At 40.1% G+C, this 15,492-nt stretch overlaps 1 protein-coding gene across 2 annotated transcripts in view; it reads right to left on the bottom strand.

Moving 5' to 3' along the window:
* Positions 1 to 6,796, bottom strand: part of CCDC198 (coiled-coil domain containing 198) — a 29,321-nt gene extending 22,525 nt beyond the window's left edge. For both annotated transcript variants that reach the window (XM_060167070.1, XM_060167074.1), the window contains exons 1-2: positions 6,574 to 6,796; positions 4,031 to 4,113 (exon numbers count right to left, since the gene is read on the bottom strand). In XM_060167070.1, coding sequence (XP_060023053.1) covers positions 4,031 to 4,113; positions 6,574 to 6,796 — 306 coding nt within the window. The remainder of the gene's footprint in view (positions 1 to 4,030; positions 4,114 to 6,573) is intronic.
* Positions 6,797 to 15,492: the final 8,696 nt, after the last annotated feature.

The following is a 15,492-nucleotide window of genomic DNA, read 5'->3' as shown; positions in this document are numbered from 1 at the left end:
TGGTTGAACCCTGACTGATACAGGTATCAAGAAACAAACCTAAAAATATACCACACAAGGCCCCTGTGGAGAAATTATGAAACATTATTGAAAGATCTAAAAGAAAATGTGGCTAAATGGAGATTTACGTCATGTTCATGGTTTAAAAGACTCAGTATTGTAAACTTGTTAATTTCCCCCAAATCTATGAATGCATTCCAATCAGAATGCTGACAAGGTTTTTTTGTGGAACTTGACAAGAAGATCCAAACTTTACATGGAAGAGCAAAGGACTGTAAATAGCAAAGACAATTTTGAAGAAGAATAAGGTGAAGGGACTTGTCAAACTAGATATTAAGACTTAGCTTAAAGGTACTTAGGTACTTAGCTTAAAGGTACTTAGCTTAAAGGTAATTAGGACAGGACGGAATTCCTGTGGATACACAAGTAGACCAGTGCAACAGAAGAGAGAGCTCAGAAGCAGACTCATTAAGATCTGGATAATGGATACATGACAGAAGTAACATTTCAAATCAGTGGTCACAATGGATGATTCCATAAACAGTTCTGGGGCAATAAAATAATCAAATGGAAAAAACGTAAAATTAGCTTCCAATTTCACACCTGCATACAAATGAACTTAAGATGGATGAGGACCTAAACGTGAAAAGTTAAAGATTACAAATTTTAGAAATAAATAAGGATATCTTTATGAACTTAGGGAATTAAAAATTTTCCTTGACAAAATATGAGCTACAAAACATAAAGATTAAGATTGAGAAATCTGACAACATTAAAGTCTTTGTGTACACACACACACATATACACAACAAAATGAAAAGGCAAACCATAGATTGAAGATACTTGCAACACATATAACTAACGAAGGACTACATCTAAAATATATAAAGAACTGTCACAGATCATAAAGAAAGAGATCATAGAAAATGGGCAAAGGATTAGAATAAGTAAGGAAAGAGAATAAGTTTGTGACAAATTGTCTAATACCTCAAAGAGTATAATGAAATCATTCAGGTCTGAGTCACTCTCCTCATCCCTCACCAGCCGTCTTTATGCTCACCTTTCTCTTCTCTCCATTCATTCTTTCAACACTGATTAGCACATACTTAGTGATCACCCTTTATGTGCCAGCTACTGTTCTAGACACTTGGATATTAGTGAAGATGACAGACAAAAATCCCTGCACCTGTGAAGATTATATTCTAGCATTGAGGTGGAGTGTGCAGGTAGTAAAAAAAAAGGAAAACACACAATGAACTTAACACATAAGCAAATGGCTTGGTGTGTTAGATGGAAATAAGCGCCCCAGAGAAAAGACAGTGAAGGGTCTAGGGGATCAGGAGGGCCAGAGTAAGGGCTGCAGTTGTCAGTAGGCTGTCATATAAGCCTTATAGGGAAAGTGAGCTTTAAGAAAATCTTTGGAGATGAGGGAGTCATCCAAGGAGATCACCTGAGGAAACTCTATACGTGGGGTGCGGTGGGAGTGGGGGACCATCTCCACCTTAGGCTGGACCTGAGATGGTTGGATGAGAAGGTGAATCACCCGGAAGGGACGGTGATGGTCAACTCTTCAACATGGGGCGAGTACATTTGATTCAGTGTTCCCTGGCAGAGCTTCTCAGATCTTAGCCGCTCGAGTTGGAGAACCTTAGTTCAGGACCTGCTGTTTACTTGAGGAGTAGATGTTCAGGAAGTGGAGTACGCCAAATATGAAACTCAGATTATTTAGGGTGCAATTAGATTTGGTTTAATAATTAAAAATACTTTTAGAATTTTCTTTGTCAAAGGTTAGGCTATTAATTAGCATGTCATGGGAACCCAGAGGTTATTATTCTCTCAAAAGCCTATTTTTGGTAGAAAATGTGCTGAGCCTCATTTGTGAAGATAATTATAGTTTATATCTTTGGGAGTGTCTGCCAAGTTCACAGTGATTTCACTCTTCCTCTGGGAGCTGCCTCTAGAATCTATAGGGAGTGGCAGTTGGTGGGGAGTGGCATTTGGTGGCGGTGGGGAGGGCTCCCCTGCCCACATTTCTACTGCATGAGCATATTCTCTGGTCATAGCTCATTGGAACAGAGCTAGAATCATGAGCTAAACTGAGCCAATAGCATCTTTTCTCCCAGGAATTTTGAATCAGACCCAAGAGGGCCAGACTAGTCGGTTTGGCTGGAATTATAAGATGCAAATTCAAGGTGGCCATATTTCACCAAGTCGTCTTGAGGACTAGAGAAAGTCGACCTGTAAGAAGAGATTAAAGCAAATGCACAGAGAGAGTTCTTCTGCCTTTCAGGTTCCAGGACATAGCTCTTCCCTGAAGTCTAGATGCCTCCCAGCTTTTGAGTTCCTTAAAACACTCCTATATCCTTATAATTTATCGCATTGGTTGCTTTGGCTAGTCCATTTGACTTCTAATACAGTTATGTTACAGGTCTGAAATAGCAGGGAGCTCACTTTGATTTTTTTTCCCCACCAGGGATAATGGATCTCATTCATTCATCTGTTCATTCATTCCTTTATTCATAAACTTTCGAGGGATACATATTAAGTGTTAGTGACTAAATACGTAACACTGAATGAGATGTTGTTTTTATGCTCAAATAATTCATCTTGATTCTTCATTTTTAAGGTGGTTGGCTGGGATGTGGGGAATGCAGTCTTTGACTCTGAAATACCAAATTTCTCTTTTTGAGTCTGATTGACTTGAGAGAATCAAAGCCTGACTCTAGCTTATTTAGGGTTGATAGATATAAAAAAGTACTTTGTGAACTATAGGTTGGTACACAAATATTTTTCACTAGTTATAGTGATATCTTCTATTTGAGTTATTCGGCTTAGAGTCTCCACGGGAATATATATTAAGTGAGCTCCTTTGAAAGGATACCTTTGATTTAGGAATAAAACGTAAGTTTTTAAAATTGCCCCTTTAGCTAGAGATATGCTCAAAAATTAGATATCAATTTGATAGAATTACACTTTATTTTCCAGTAACTAAGCAATATTTTGAGGTTTCTAATATTTTGGGAAAAGATACTTTTTCTGTGTGACCAAAAGATATAATCACTTCAAATAATGATTGTGAGCTTCTGGAGAAGACAGGTAAATAAAAACTAACGTTAAAAGAAATAATCCCCAACAAAGGAGCTCAAATACCCCTGGGATTAGTCCGGACACCTGGGTGAGTTGTGTAGCAGGTGGGGTTTAGTTCCAATTCCCTTTTCCAAATGTCAGTGATAGATCCTGCTCACAAGAGAGCCCCAGACCTTCCTTTTAGCTGATGCTCAGTTTTAAGGACCCACTCAGATCTCTTTCCCCTTCTAGGATGAGAGTTCTTAAAATTTATAGTTCTCTACAGGGAATTCATTAAATATTTATTAAGGTGAATGTATTTTACCTTAAAGCTCTTGCTTTGCTGCCTTGAAATCCAATGTCCTCAATTTAGACAACCAGTTAACATTTAGAACAATGAAAAGTTAGGGATAGAAGGGTTGTTGAGATCATCTATGCCGATGGTTAAGAGCACAGGCTTTGGAGGCCTGGTTGATATGTGGCCCCTGTTGTCCTTGGGCAAGTCACTTAATCTCTGAAGCACATGTATGAAACAAAGATAATACTTCCTTTCTCATAGAGGGGTATGAGGATTAAATGAATGATGTAGATCATTGTTGCTTAGAGTGTATCAGACTTGTAATAGGTGGTAATTGAATAGTAGTAGGGGTTGTTACTGTTGTTATTTATTACAGTGATTTCCTTACAGTCATCCAACTAATAAGTGCAAGATTCAGGTCCTCTGTGCCCCATTATGTCTTTAGTACTATACTTCTTTCTTTTGGTGTGGTCTTAAAAGTGAAATCATTACAAAAGGAAATCCTAAAGAAATATGGCTTTTGCGTTGACAACATTCTCTTTAACAACACTGTCATTCTCATTCGCTTAGTCATTGTCAATATCCCTCTTCTATGATTATAGTTAAAAAGGGATGTTACCATTAAATCCAAGAAATTCCTTATGAAGCCTTTTAAATGCGTCTTACTTGAAGTCTTCGGGGTGGATGCCTTTTAATAATACTTGTTTCTCCCTGTTCCAGTGGGATGTCAAAATACATGGCCCTCGGTCCTTGAAGGGTTGGAGAGAAACAAAAACAAACTATTAAAAGCAATTTACTATTAAATTAGACTGGTCATTAGTTATTAGACTTTGTTAACACAATTTTGTATCTTCAGTTCTATATGTCTAACCGATAGGTTGAATGTGGAAATGAAACACATAAAGCAGGGGCCCTACGTAACTGCAAATGATAAAATATTAGCCTAGATACAGGACTTAATTTCTGCTTTCATCATTTCCTCCCCAGACTAATATTTAGAAGAAGAGCTGCACAATTAACCACGCATTGAGTGCAAGTGTTATTCAGACATAGAATTTAGCTTGGAAAATAGAAACTTATTGATTTGTTTTAATTTCATGAAATCTCCCTCAAATAGGAAATCCAAAAACATATAGCTGTAAGAAATGAAAATAAGTTCTCTTTTCAGATAAAATAGATAAATAGGTGGATAGGTATTAGACAGAGAGATGATAAAGAAATGGAGCTTGAGTGTGTAATAGGAGTATGCAACGTTTAGCATTGAATGTTCCCAATTAAATAGTCCCCCCATCTAGGGAAATGAATTCCCACAAGTTGCTACTATAATACAACATATCAGTATTCTTTCCTGATAAAATAACCCAGGGCTACAGAGTTAAGCCTCATTAGGAAACAGAGAAGCTCAAGAGATCCATATAGATTTCATTTTTCAGTTTGATTATCCTGGGCCCTTGGGACTACTACCGTGACCAATGCTACATGAATGACGTTCTTGTCCTTTCCTCTTAACAATCTGGAAACATTCTGATTTCTAGATTGTTGTGTAGACTATCCTATAGTGCCACTTTGCATTTTAAATGGAAAAATCCATGGGTAATTATGTGTTTCTACCCTTAAGACATTTGAATGATCACCTTAAGAACTTCTCTATGTCCTTATTTTCTTTCGAGAGATGCCAGTATATTGAGCAAGACCAAAAACATGTTGCATTTAAAAATGTAAATATTTCCAGAAAAATTGTTTTCAGCAATGTGACTACTTATTTTTATGCCATGATTTGAGTAATATCACCCCGTTATTTAATTTGATACTGCTGAAATGGCATAGGCTGTGTTACTTTTACCCCTGATTTGTAGGTGAAGAAAATCGATGAAGTAACTTGCCCAAAGTCATACTATTTGGTATTTGGTGGAGCTGGGGTTAGAATATGGGCCCCTTGAAAATAGTGTTCAGAATGCTTACCATCCGTTGTTATTTATTTTTAATGAGATTTTGCAATTTCAAAAATAAGAACATTTCCCAGTTGGGACTCTTAACATGTTAGAATCAGCTTTTACCTGTCAGTTACCAAAATCTTAAAACTCTAGATGGAAGGTTTGGGTAAAAAAGGAATTATTCAATGAAACTAAGAGGAATATTCCTACTCGCATACTTAGGAAGTTGAAAACATTAAAAAAAAAAAAAAGGCCATATAGAACCAGTCAAAGGTTGTCAGTTCTGTAGAAAGTAGCCATGAAAATCACTCTAGGTAAGAGCTACTAGGTGCTGAAAGGGAATATATGGCTTTATGGCCAATAATGGGAACTTATTTGTGTTAATAATCCAGAATGTGAAGAAAAGAAAAAACAACATGCATATATATGTGTGTGTGTGTATATATATATATAATATATATATAATATATATAATATATATAATATATAATATATATAATATATATAATATATATAATGTATATAATATATAATATATATAATATATATATAATATATATATATATATGCATGTATCTCTTCCCAAGTTAGAACGTCAGTTTAAGTATCATCTGTTTAAGTATCATCATGGTTGTCATAAAACATTCTATGTCTTGTGAAATATCCCAGGAGAATTTATAGCCACATCTGGCTCAGAGCTTCCAATCATAATAGGAAAAATTCTCTTAGTTTTGCGTATGACCATGAAGAATAAGGGGCTGGGGAGAGGGTGCCCCATCCGCTCATCTGTACTGCAATAAATCAATTCAGTTTGGGGTGGTTTCCAAATTCACATCACAATGGATTCACTCCTAAAGTACTGCTTGCAAAACAACAAAGCCTGATGCAAGAAACAGTACTGAAGAGAATGATTTAAATTTAGAATCTAACTGAAACATATGATTGTCCTAATTATCACATCTTTATCTATAGAATTTTAATTGCCTGGCAAAGCTAGGTATAAACATCCAAAGCACTATAAACCAAGCTGACACAAAATGATTTTTTCCTTCTCATGTGGAATGGTGAAAAGCCCTTAGTACACAGTTTACACACCTATTCTAATGTGCCCAGAATACTTACAACTGACAAACATTGTCACCCTTTGAAGGATGTTCTCTTATATTTCAGTAATTTAGAAACTTTCAGAGATTATAGAGATAGACAGTCAGGTAAATCTATCAATAGCACTCCTCGGCCCAAATCCACAAATCTCACGCTGGGTTTTACATTTACCTGCAGAATATCTTCCATACCAGGTCTCTCTTAGAGGTGGCAACTGCCCTTCCAAAGCTTTATTCCGTTCCTGCAGTCTTGCAAATGAATATGAACTCTTTTCTTCTGGATTCTCAGTGAATACAAAGTCCACAGGGCCGGCTGAGGGAGTCTCTTCCTCTTTGTTTTGCAAAGGTGCTACCTTGGTCACCCTTGGGTGAGCCTTAGAGTGGCTCAGGCCCATTTCACATTAAAGACACTCAGTGTAAAACCATGAGGTTAGTGGTTTGGGGTCTTTAATATAGCTTGTTTTAATCAAGGGATTTCCGAAGTTAACCCAGCTCTAAAGCAGTCGTTTCCTTCATAACATCTGTGTAGCTTTATTTCACTACACACTAACACTTTGGCCACTTCCTGGGAGGCTGGTTTCCATGGAGACTGCCCTTCAACTCCTACTTTGCCATTTCAGACCCAAAGAATCCAGTTAAACATTGACTTGGTTATGCCTACTTTCTGAAAGACTCAGTGGTAGGAAGAAAAACCACTATTGATCATTAAACAAATCTCTAACACCAGGAAGGCCATTAACAGAGATGGAGAGCAGGGGTTCAGAGGTCTTAAATTGGACCCTTTCATTGGTCTTAAATTGGACCCTTTCATTGTGTGTACCTTCAAACATCATCTGTAAGAATTACCAACTGAGAAGAGCTAAGTCACCTTTGGGAATAACTAATCATCTAGGGCTTTGTTAATCTTTAATCTTAATTGAAGAATTTATCTTCCAAATAGGAAAGGAAACAGCAGAGTAGCTAAAATAATTTTTGTCAATAATTTGAATTGCCTTTGAAGGAGATGAATACATTACAGGAGGGCAGGGAGACAATAGCACTTTTTTCCTGGGGACGAGGGGACAAAATTCTTGAATAAATAGTTCAAGTAAAACTCAAAGATAGCCTATTCAAAGAGAGCCTATTTACTATGTTTAAAAAAATTGAAAAAAAAAAAAGACTGAAAAGCAATATGCTGAATGTTGAGCAATGATTTCTGCATGTTGGGATTATGGGTGATTTTTATTTTATTCTTCATATTGATACTTAGAAACAGAACTCACTTTCAAGTTCTAATTGTTCATGACCACAGATTGCTTCTGTTTTCATCATATCCATACAGGGATAGAGAGAAGTTCAAAGAAATTTATTTTTCACTTTTGTAAAATTCATTTTCTAAGATGCTAATATGGGTTTGGAAATTCTTGTAAGCCAATAGAGGTCTTCTAAAAAGAAGCCTGAGTTTAATTTTCTCCTACTTATTCCCTTTGCATTTTACACACAATTTTCTCTGTGGCAGAAAGACTTGTAAGAAATAATCATATATAAATAGTATCTGCAAACAAAACTACCTCTGGTAACTAGAGACTAGTTTAATTATAAAGATTAAAATACTTGAACAATATCTAGTCAGGTTTATTTTTGGATACAATTAGTTTAAGTATTTCTAAGGGCAGGCGAAAGTATTGCAAACTGACCAATGAACTAGAATTATACTGGAAACTGTGGACTTCATGGATCTGGACCAGTGAGAAAGATTCAGTTCTCATTTTTTGCCTTATTATTATTTAATTTCAAGAGAAGTATCTGTAGAGAATATGAGCCTCTGTAGAGGAAGTTGGTTAGTTGTTGAGGAGACAATGAAAGAAATGAAGATTTATACCACATTTGTTTCCATTGATTATTAGCCACTTCCAAGCTTTGAAACTTGTGCAGATTACTTAACCATTCCATGCCTGAATTTTCTCATCTGTAAAATGGGGTTAGTAAAAATACTCAATGAGGAATGAAGCAATTAATTCCACTTACAGGTCTTAGAATAGTACCTGACATACAGCAAGCTTGAAGTAAACATTAGCCACTACACTTGTCCTCCTGAGGAAGTACTGCTACATGTGATAGGGTAGTCCTTATCACCCATTGGTCATAATCCATTAAAATAGACATATTCCTGTCTAAAGGAGTTTATACCTAAGTATGGAAAGACCAGTGAGGGAAGGGTAAATTAATTGGGCCTATTTAACTGGGAAAACAAACAATGCTTAAGATCTAATATTTAAAAAGTCATCATGTGCTAAAGGGGGTTTTTAAGAGTGATAGAGAAAAATAATTTCAATTTCATTAAAAGAGGAAAAGGAGAAGTTAATCTCACCTATGGAGTTATATATAAGATACAATTTCTTTTTTTTTTTTTTTTTTTTTTTTTTTTTTGCGGTACGCGGGCCTCTCACTGTTGTGGTCTCTCCTGTTGCGGAGCACAGGCTCCGGACGCGCAGGCCCAGCAGCCATGGCTCACGGACCCAGCCGCTCCGCAGCATGTGGGATCTTCCCGGACTGGGGCACGAACCCGTGTCCCCTGCATCGGCAGACGGACTCTCAACCACTGCGCCACCAGGGAAGCCCTAAGATACAATTTCTTAACCACAAGAGTTGGAAAACATTAAAAAGCTCTCAATCACAAAACATTGCCCACTCCTCAGACTATCAGTGATACTTTATAATGATTCTTCCCCAGTTCAAGACTGGTTATGAATATGCAAGATGGTGTGTAAAGATGATTAAATATGTTATTTGTAATACTCAGAATTCTTGAATATGAAATCAGAATATAAGTATATAAATCTATTAAGATGAGGCAGAGAAGGGATTAAACTTTTCTAAAGCTGAAGACAATGCCTGGAGAGAACTTTATTAAGACAGAGGGCACAGAGAACAGAGCAGGTGGTGAGGTGCCGGAGGAGATGGAGAGGGGCAGGGACCCATAGCCAGGGGTGCCATTTCCACATGTGAGGTATGGAAGCCCCAGCTTCGGGCGGCTCCGTAGGCAACCTGACCACACAGTTCCCATGAACTTACTAACCCTGTCCCTTACCTCCTCTTCAGCCTTTAGATCTAAAGACAGGAAGAAGAGGCAAATGCTATAACACAGCTGCTTTCTGCAGCCAGAAATCTCTGCTTTTGTTCTTGGTTCAGTCTTAACTTGAGTAAAACTGTTAAGTAATCTTGTTTAGTGAATTTAAATTCTATAGAAACTCAATGCACGTTCATAGGAGATAGGTGGATTTTTCTGTTCTCTAATAAGAGAAAATTTTGCATGTGAATACAGAGGGCTGAGTCGGGCAACAGAGAGCAGGTTAGGTGCCCTCTAAGTTTCCTTACAACCTTTTCCAGCCCAATTCACACGACAGTATCTCCTCAGAGGCAGCAAGACTAGAGCATTTTTTTCTTGTGTGGAGACATGACCTACCTTGTTCGCAGGATTGTGATTTGATAGTCTTGCCATAGTTTTGATGGACTTCCCAGGGTCATCCACACTCTCTTGTCCCCCTACCTCTTGGAGATTAAGAGGCTGCCATGAAGAAAGGTAGATTTCCCGCAGGGAGCTCACCAGGTACTGTGTGAATCAAGCAGCAAGCGGTGACTGCAGTAGCAATAGGCTTTAAGCAGCTACAGACAAATAGAAAACAATACAGATGCTCAGTGGCTGTTTATAGTAATCTGTAGTAAATTTTAAGATTTATACAACCTAATGTTGGACAAATGAATTTCTTTTTTTAATGCGCTATGGGCATATCCATTTGGATGTTTTATGTTAAGCAGATGGTGAATGCGAAGGTGATATTCCCTGCAACAGGATGGTGGTGATCTGGAGTCAGGTTGGTTAAATTGCCTTTTGATCCTTCAGCGTAGTATTTTCTTGGAAAGGTTTCCGACAGGATTAAAAACAACGTGTATATAAATATTCCTTAGGGTTGGATTTAATTTCACACATGGGTTAATTACTATGCATTGGCCATTCAGTAAGTGGGATTTAAATCCTAAATGTTTACAGGATTCCTAAATTATGCATTTAATAAAGTTATAGTCTTTTCTGCAATTGATCTGTAATGAATAAGCAATCACAAGAGGCTTTTCGGCCATGTGAATTATGTGTTTGGATGCCGACTAAGCAGAGCTGATGTATGATCCAAATCTTAGTTTTCCTCCCAGTGATTATTTCCCTCTATATTTATCCATACATTTGGTGTGAGGGTGACAGTCCAACCAGACCTATTTGGTTTGGAAATGCTAAAGCAAAGCAAATGGAAAAAATGTGAATTGAGGCTTCTTGTATAAACTGTTAAATGAGATCAGTTGAATCAAATTTATATCTCTACACTTTAAATGCAATCTGCAAGTGCATCACTGAATTAAATGCTAAAACCAAACCATCACATACCTGCTGCTCTGAAGATAGCCAGTGTATGAGTTTCTTAAAATGCTAGTGGATTTAACTTAGGTCAAAGAATTTTTGTATATTTTCTCTCTCATTGGGAGAATATCAGCTTTTGGTTATAATAATCCTTTTTAAGACATCTTTAGAAAATCTTTTTTCTCTTCTACCTTCTTTGAAATAAGATTACATTTTAACTGTTAATCCATAGATGTTTGTCTCAAGAATTTACATTGAAATTTATCCTTTAATACATGGCCTCTATCTGGTCTAAACCAGATAGAGTCACTCAGGATATAGGCCTAAATCGATTAACATGCATTTTTTTCCCCCTTAAGGCAAAATCCTACTCTTGCAGATGTCTACTAAAAACAAATTATAGAGTTGCTCTTTTTTTGAGAAATTTAAATTGTGGAGCCAGAGGTGAAGACGTGGGATTCTTTCTATCTTTCAAGGTGCATAAGAACAGGGTAGAGAGGAGCGTGGTGAAACAGATGTCCCGAAGTTCCGGGTGGACCAAAGTGGTCCCAAGTGTCACTTCAGCTGGTGTCATCAAACTAAATGCTACCCGGCCAGAGTAGCGTCCCAGCTCAGAAATCTCAGTTGTCAGCCATGTGTTTTAAGGTGCATTTACTCTGGGGTATGCCCAAATCAGGGATGTCTCCCTGTCCTGGGAAACTCTACCTTGATTTTTTTTTGTAAACTGCAATGAGATGAAATTTAGGGGACACCAAATAAAGAGACCTTCCCTAAAGATTTCCCTTTCCCTCATTCCCCCTTTTGTTACTTTTAATAAATGTGATACCCAGCAATCCTGAGAGGCACCCTCACTTCTCTGGACAGACTCTTTACCTGTCCAGGTGTCCCAGGATCCCCGATCTGGCTTAGGTCACTGGGTGGTGCAGTGAGGACAGAGGGCTTCCTGTTACCTGGGGCTGAGCCCCTGCCAATGCAGTCCAGTGACCACCTTGACCTCCTTTATTACTTTCCTTGGGGCAGAAATTATATGTCCATGATGCCACCCAGTCTTAACTCTATGATCTCTTTAGGGACTCTTGTAAGGCATGTTTCGGCCTCTCTTTTCTTTTCTTTCTTTCTTTTTTGAAAATATAAACAGAAAACAAACTGGCATGATTGCTAAACAAAGGGATAGAGGCAAAGGATTTCCTAATCTTAAATTTACTTCCTTGCTACCAGTTTGTAGCCGAGATACAGATCATGGAGTGTCTTGCTTTACAACAATAGAATAATGGAACAATAAACTTAGTCTGTTTATTCCATCTGCTTCTCACAAGAAGGGAAAAATTATTACCCAGAAGTGTTGGGGGGATGATCTTAGGTTCCACTGGAAAGATTTTTGCAAGGATCTTCCATCATAATATCCACTTGTACCCAAACTCTTTCTGAAGTAGTTCCAAGAGCTGTATACAAAGCCTTGACAGGACGCTGGCCAGCTGCCTGATCGTATTGCTTATGGCTTATTCTGGTCTCATCAGCATGCCTGTGGGCACTGCTGTCGAAGCAGGACAGCGGGCTTAGGATTCTCTTTATTAGAGCAGTGCAGTTTCCCACGGGTCTTCCCAGGGCTCTCTCTGTTATCCCGGGGAAGGTAGGTCCCCGGGCAGCCAGATACTTCCTCAGACCTGCATCCCTTCCAGATGTTTCTTGCTACAACTGGCATGATGTCTTCTGCAGGACTTTTCTCTTAAACTTCAGACATCTCCAAGTGGAAGGCAGCAGTTAATTTCTATGTGCCTGTTTGCAGCCATGGTGTCTACAGTGCATAAGGTCTGCGTAACAAGATCCCCGGGTTCTCTCCAGCTTCCGTGCCTGTTGCAAAGCAGAATGGGGAGGATGCTGTTGAGGAGGAGAAGATGGAGGCAGTCCACTGTGACGGGCGCTACGTGGGGAGTATCTCACATGAATGGGACACAGCCCTTGTTAATCTTACTGGATAAAACATCTAGCACTGGTAGTGAAAATTCAAGGACTGGGGCAGAGCTTGGATCTCTAGAACCATACGAATATTTGCAGTTCAGCGAGTATTTCAACAGCTTCCTGCTGCCCTTACGGTAGAATCCAAACTCATTTATGTGGTGTCTTAGTTTGGGTTCCCTCGGACAAAGCTTCCAGCATAAGCGGTTTATTTGGGAGTGGTCCTAGAACTCACAGGTGGTGTGTGGGGAGCTAATTCAGGGAGGGAAAAAAGCTAAGAAGAGGGGCTGTATAATTTAGCTTGTTCCACTGCGCTGAGTACACCTTAGCCCTGCTGTGGATTTCTGGGAAACAGTGTTGAACACATACTTCAGAGATATCCCAGCAGAGAGGCAAGGGAGCTGGGATATCTATACCTCCACTCCTGTCTGTCTCTGATGGAGAATTGCTGAGGGGAGGGCAGGGCGGGTTGTTCATTCCCTGGCACTTCCAGCTGGCCATACGCCTCAGATCAGGGCGAGTTCTAGCAGTCACAGAAAGCCCTAGGTGGGAAAAGAAAAAAAAGAAGGAAAGAAAGAAAGAAAGCCCTGGGACAGAGTGATGAGTGCTGGCAGCATGCCCTGAAATGCTAAAGGCCCAGGAACTGGGGTGGGGCACCGTCTGCTCCACAGGCTCTTGTATATTCCTGCACGAGCAGCCCTTTGGCACCTTTTCCAGCCTCAACTCAGGAACAGGTAGTATATGAGGGGGCTTTGTGTTTGGGAGGTGATACTTCCAGTAGGGTGGGTCAGGCATCATTAAGTAAAGCAGCTGCTAAGCGGTAAGTAGGGAGGCCCAGTAGCATCGGGCAGGCAGCGCAGACGCCGCAGGATCAATTCAGTTCATCCGTGGATCTCTGCTGTGATACTAATAGCTGCTGCTTTGGAGTACTCAGTATGCCCATGCACCATGCTAAAGGCTTTAGTGCATTTTCTCGGTTAATCTTCACAGCAGCCCTGTGAGGTAGAATGCATTATTCCCTTTTCGCAGGTAAGGAAATAGGGCTCAGAGAAGTTCAGTAACTTGTCTGAGGCCACATGCCTATACGTGGCAAAGACCAGATGTAAGTAAGCCCTGCTGGTCTGACCCCACAGCCCTTTGTATTGTTCTGTTTTTGTTGTTGTTGTTTTCATTTGTTTCATGGTTGTTATATCTCTAAAATGTCAACTCTTTTCATCTAAAGGAATCTCCCCGCCTTTTACATGCCACTAACTTGCTGAAAAAAATTAGTTGTCCTGTGGCGTGTGCATATTCTGGGTCTGATTGTTTCTTCCTGGTGTCATTTAACTTGTCCCTCCAGTCCCCGGATTTTCTGTAAACCGGGAGTTAGGTCTAAAGGCTCGTTAGACGCAGGTTCTATCATTTAGTGGCCCTGATTCTAGCTGGCTCGGTACACAGCATACTGCATCCACGGGGAGGCTGGGAGCTAAGGTTGATCAGTGGGTTCAGGATGCGACAGTGGATCCCTCCATTGCAAAGATGCTTCCCCCGCTTACAATCAGTGAGTCATCTGTGGGTGATACTTTCAATGCCTGTGCTCTTAACCATAATATAATAGAACTATCTCAACCCCAAAGTTTCAAATTAGATATGGTGATGCCAAATCTGATCCCACCAAGGTGCCAGCCTGAACCGACAGAGGAGTCTCAGACTTCAGACAGCCTTGGCCTTTGTTTGAAAAGAAATGGAGAAGAGGCACGCTGTCCCCTCTTCACTTCTCTAGACCTGATCTTTTCAGGTTTCAGGTGGAGATAACAATGAGACCCTCGAGGGCTGCAGAGGTTGAGCCCCAGGAGGTAGGACAGGAGGGGCTGGCTTGGGGCCAAGGATACCAGCGTGCCTCTTGCCGTCATTCCAGGGCCTGCCGAGTAGTAGGGGCAGCCCCCCCCCCCTTTCCTGCACTTGCCCAGATTCATTCCAGATGATACTGGGCCCCTCTCTGTCTCTCATGCCAGCCACCACAGGTCCCAAACAAGCCAAGAAACTGTCAGCTTCCACTTCCAATTATGTTAAATGGGCCTATTGATGCAATCAGATCTGATTGAGCACCAGAATAAACCCCAAAGCACCCAGTGATTTGATGACACTCCCACACACTCGGCTCTCATTAACACCCTGCCTGGCCTGGTGAGCTGCCCTACAACCAGATGTGTCCGGGGGGCTGGAACTCTACAGGGAGAGCCCAAGGCTGAAGTTGCTGCAAGTTGCAGAAGTTGCTGCCGCTGCCCCCCTGGGGCCCCTGAGGCGGTCCCCTCCGGCAGGGCCTCTCATTTTCCCACACTATCGCTTGATATCTGGGTCCAGGGAAAAAGTTCACGGGACCCCTCCGCTCTGAAAAAGTGAGATGCAATCAGTAATAATGTGGTTTGCCCTAAAGGGCAAGCACATGAGTTTGGAGCATGTGAGTGCTGGGCTACCCCACCTGGAAGGGACTCCTAACAAACTTTCCCTCACCCCCAAAATCTTGCCAGGTCGGCAAAAGACACGTGGAAAGATCCTTAAGAGAGGAGAGTAGTTGTCGAGACTTTTGGTCACATTTCTGATTTTATTTTGTTCGTGGAGGGCAGGAAAAGAGTTTGCATGAAAGAAGCAAGTTTTTAAGGAGGAAAAAAAGATTTTAAGGCTAAATGAGGATGCAGTGTGAACAGTGGAAAACTGGCATAGGCAGCCGTGTGGGCAGGGGAACAGGGAAGTTGGTGTTTAGAA

This window comes from Lagenorhynchus albirostris, chromosome 1 (assembly GCF_949774975.1).
Source record: "Lagenorhynchus albirostris chromosome 1, mLagAlb1.1, whole genome shotgun sequence".
Taxonomy (NCBI): Eukaryota; Metazoa; Chordata; class Mammalia; order Artiodactyla; family Delphinidae; genus Lagenorhynchus; species Lagenorhynchus albirostris.
The sequence above is the reverse complement of the archived record's forward strand: the minus strand, read 5'-3'. Positions and strand labels throughout refer to the sequence as shown.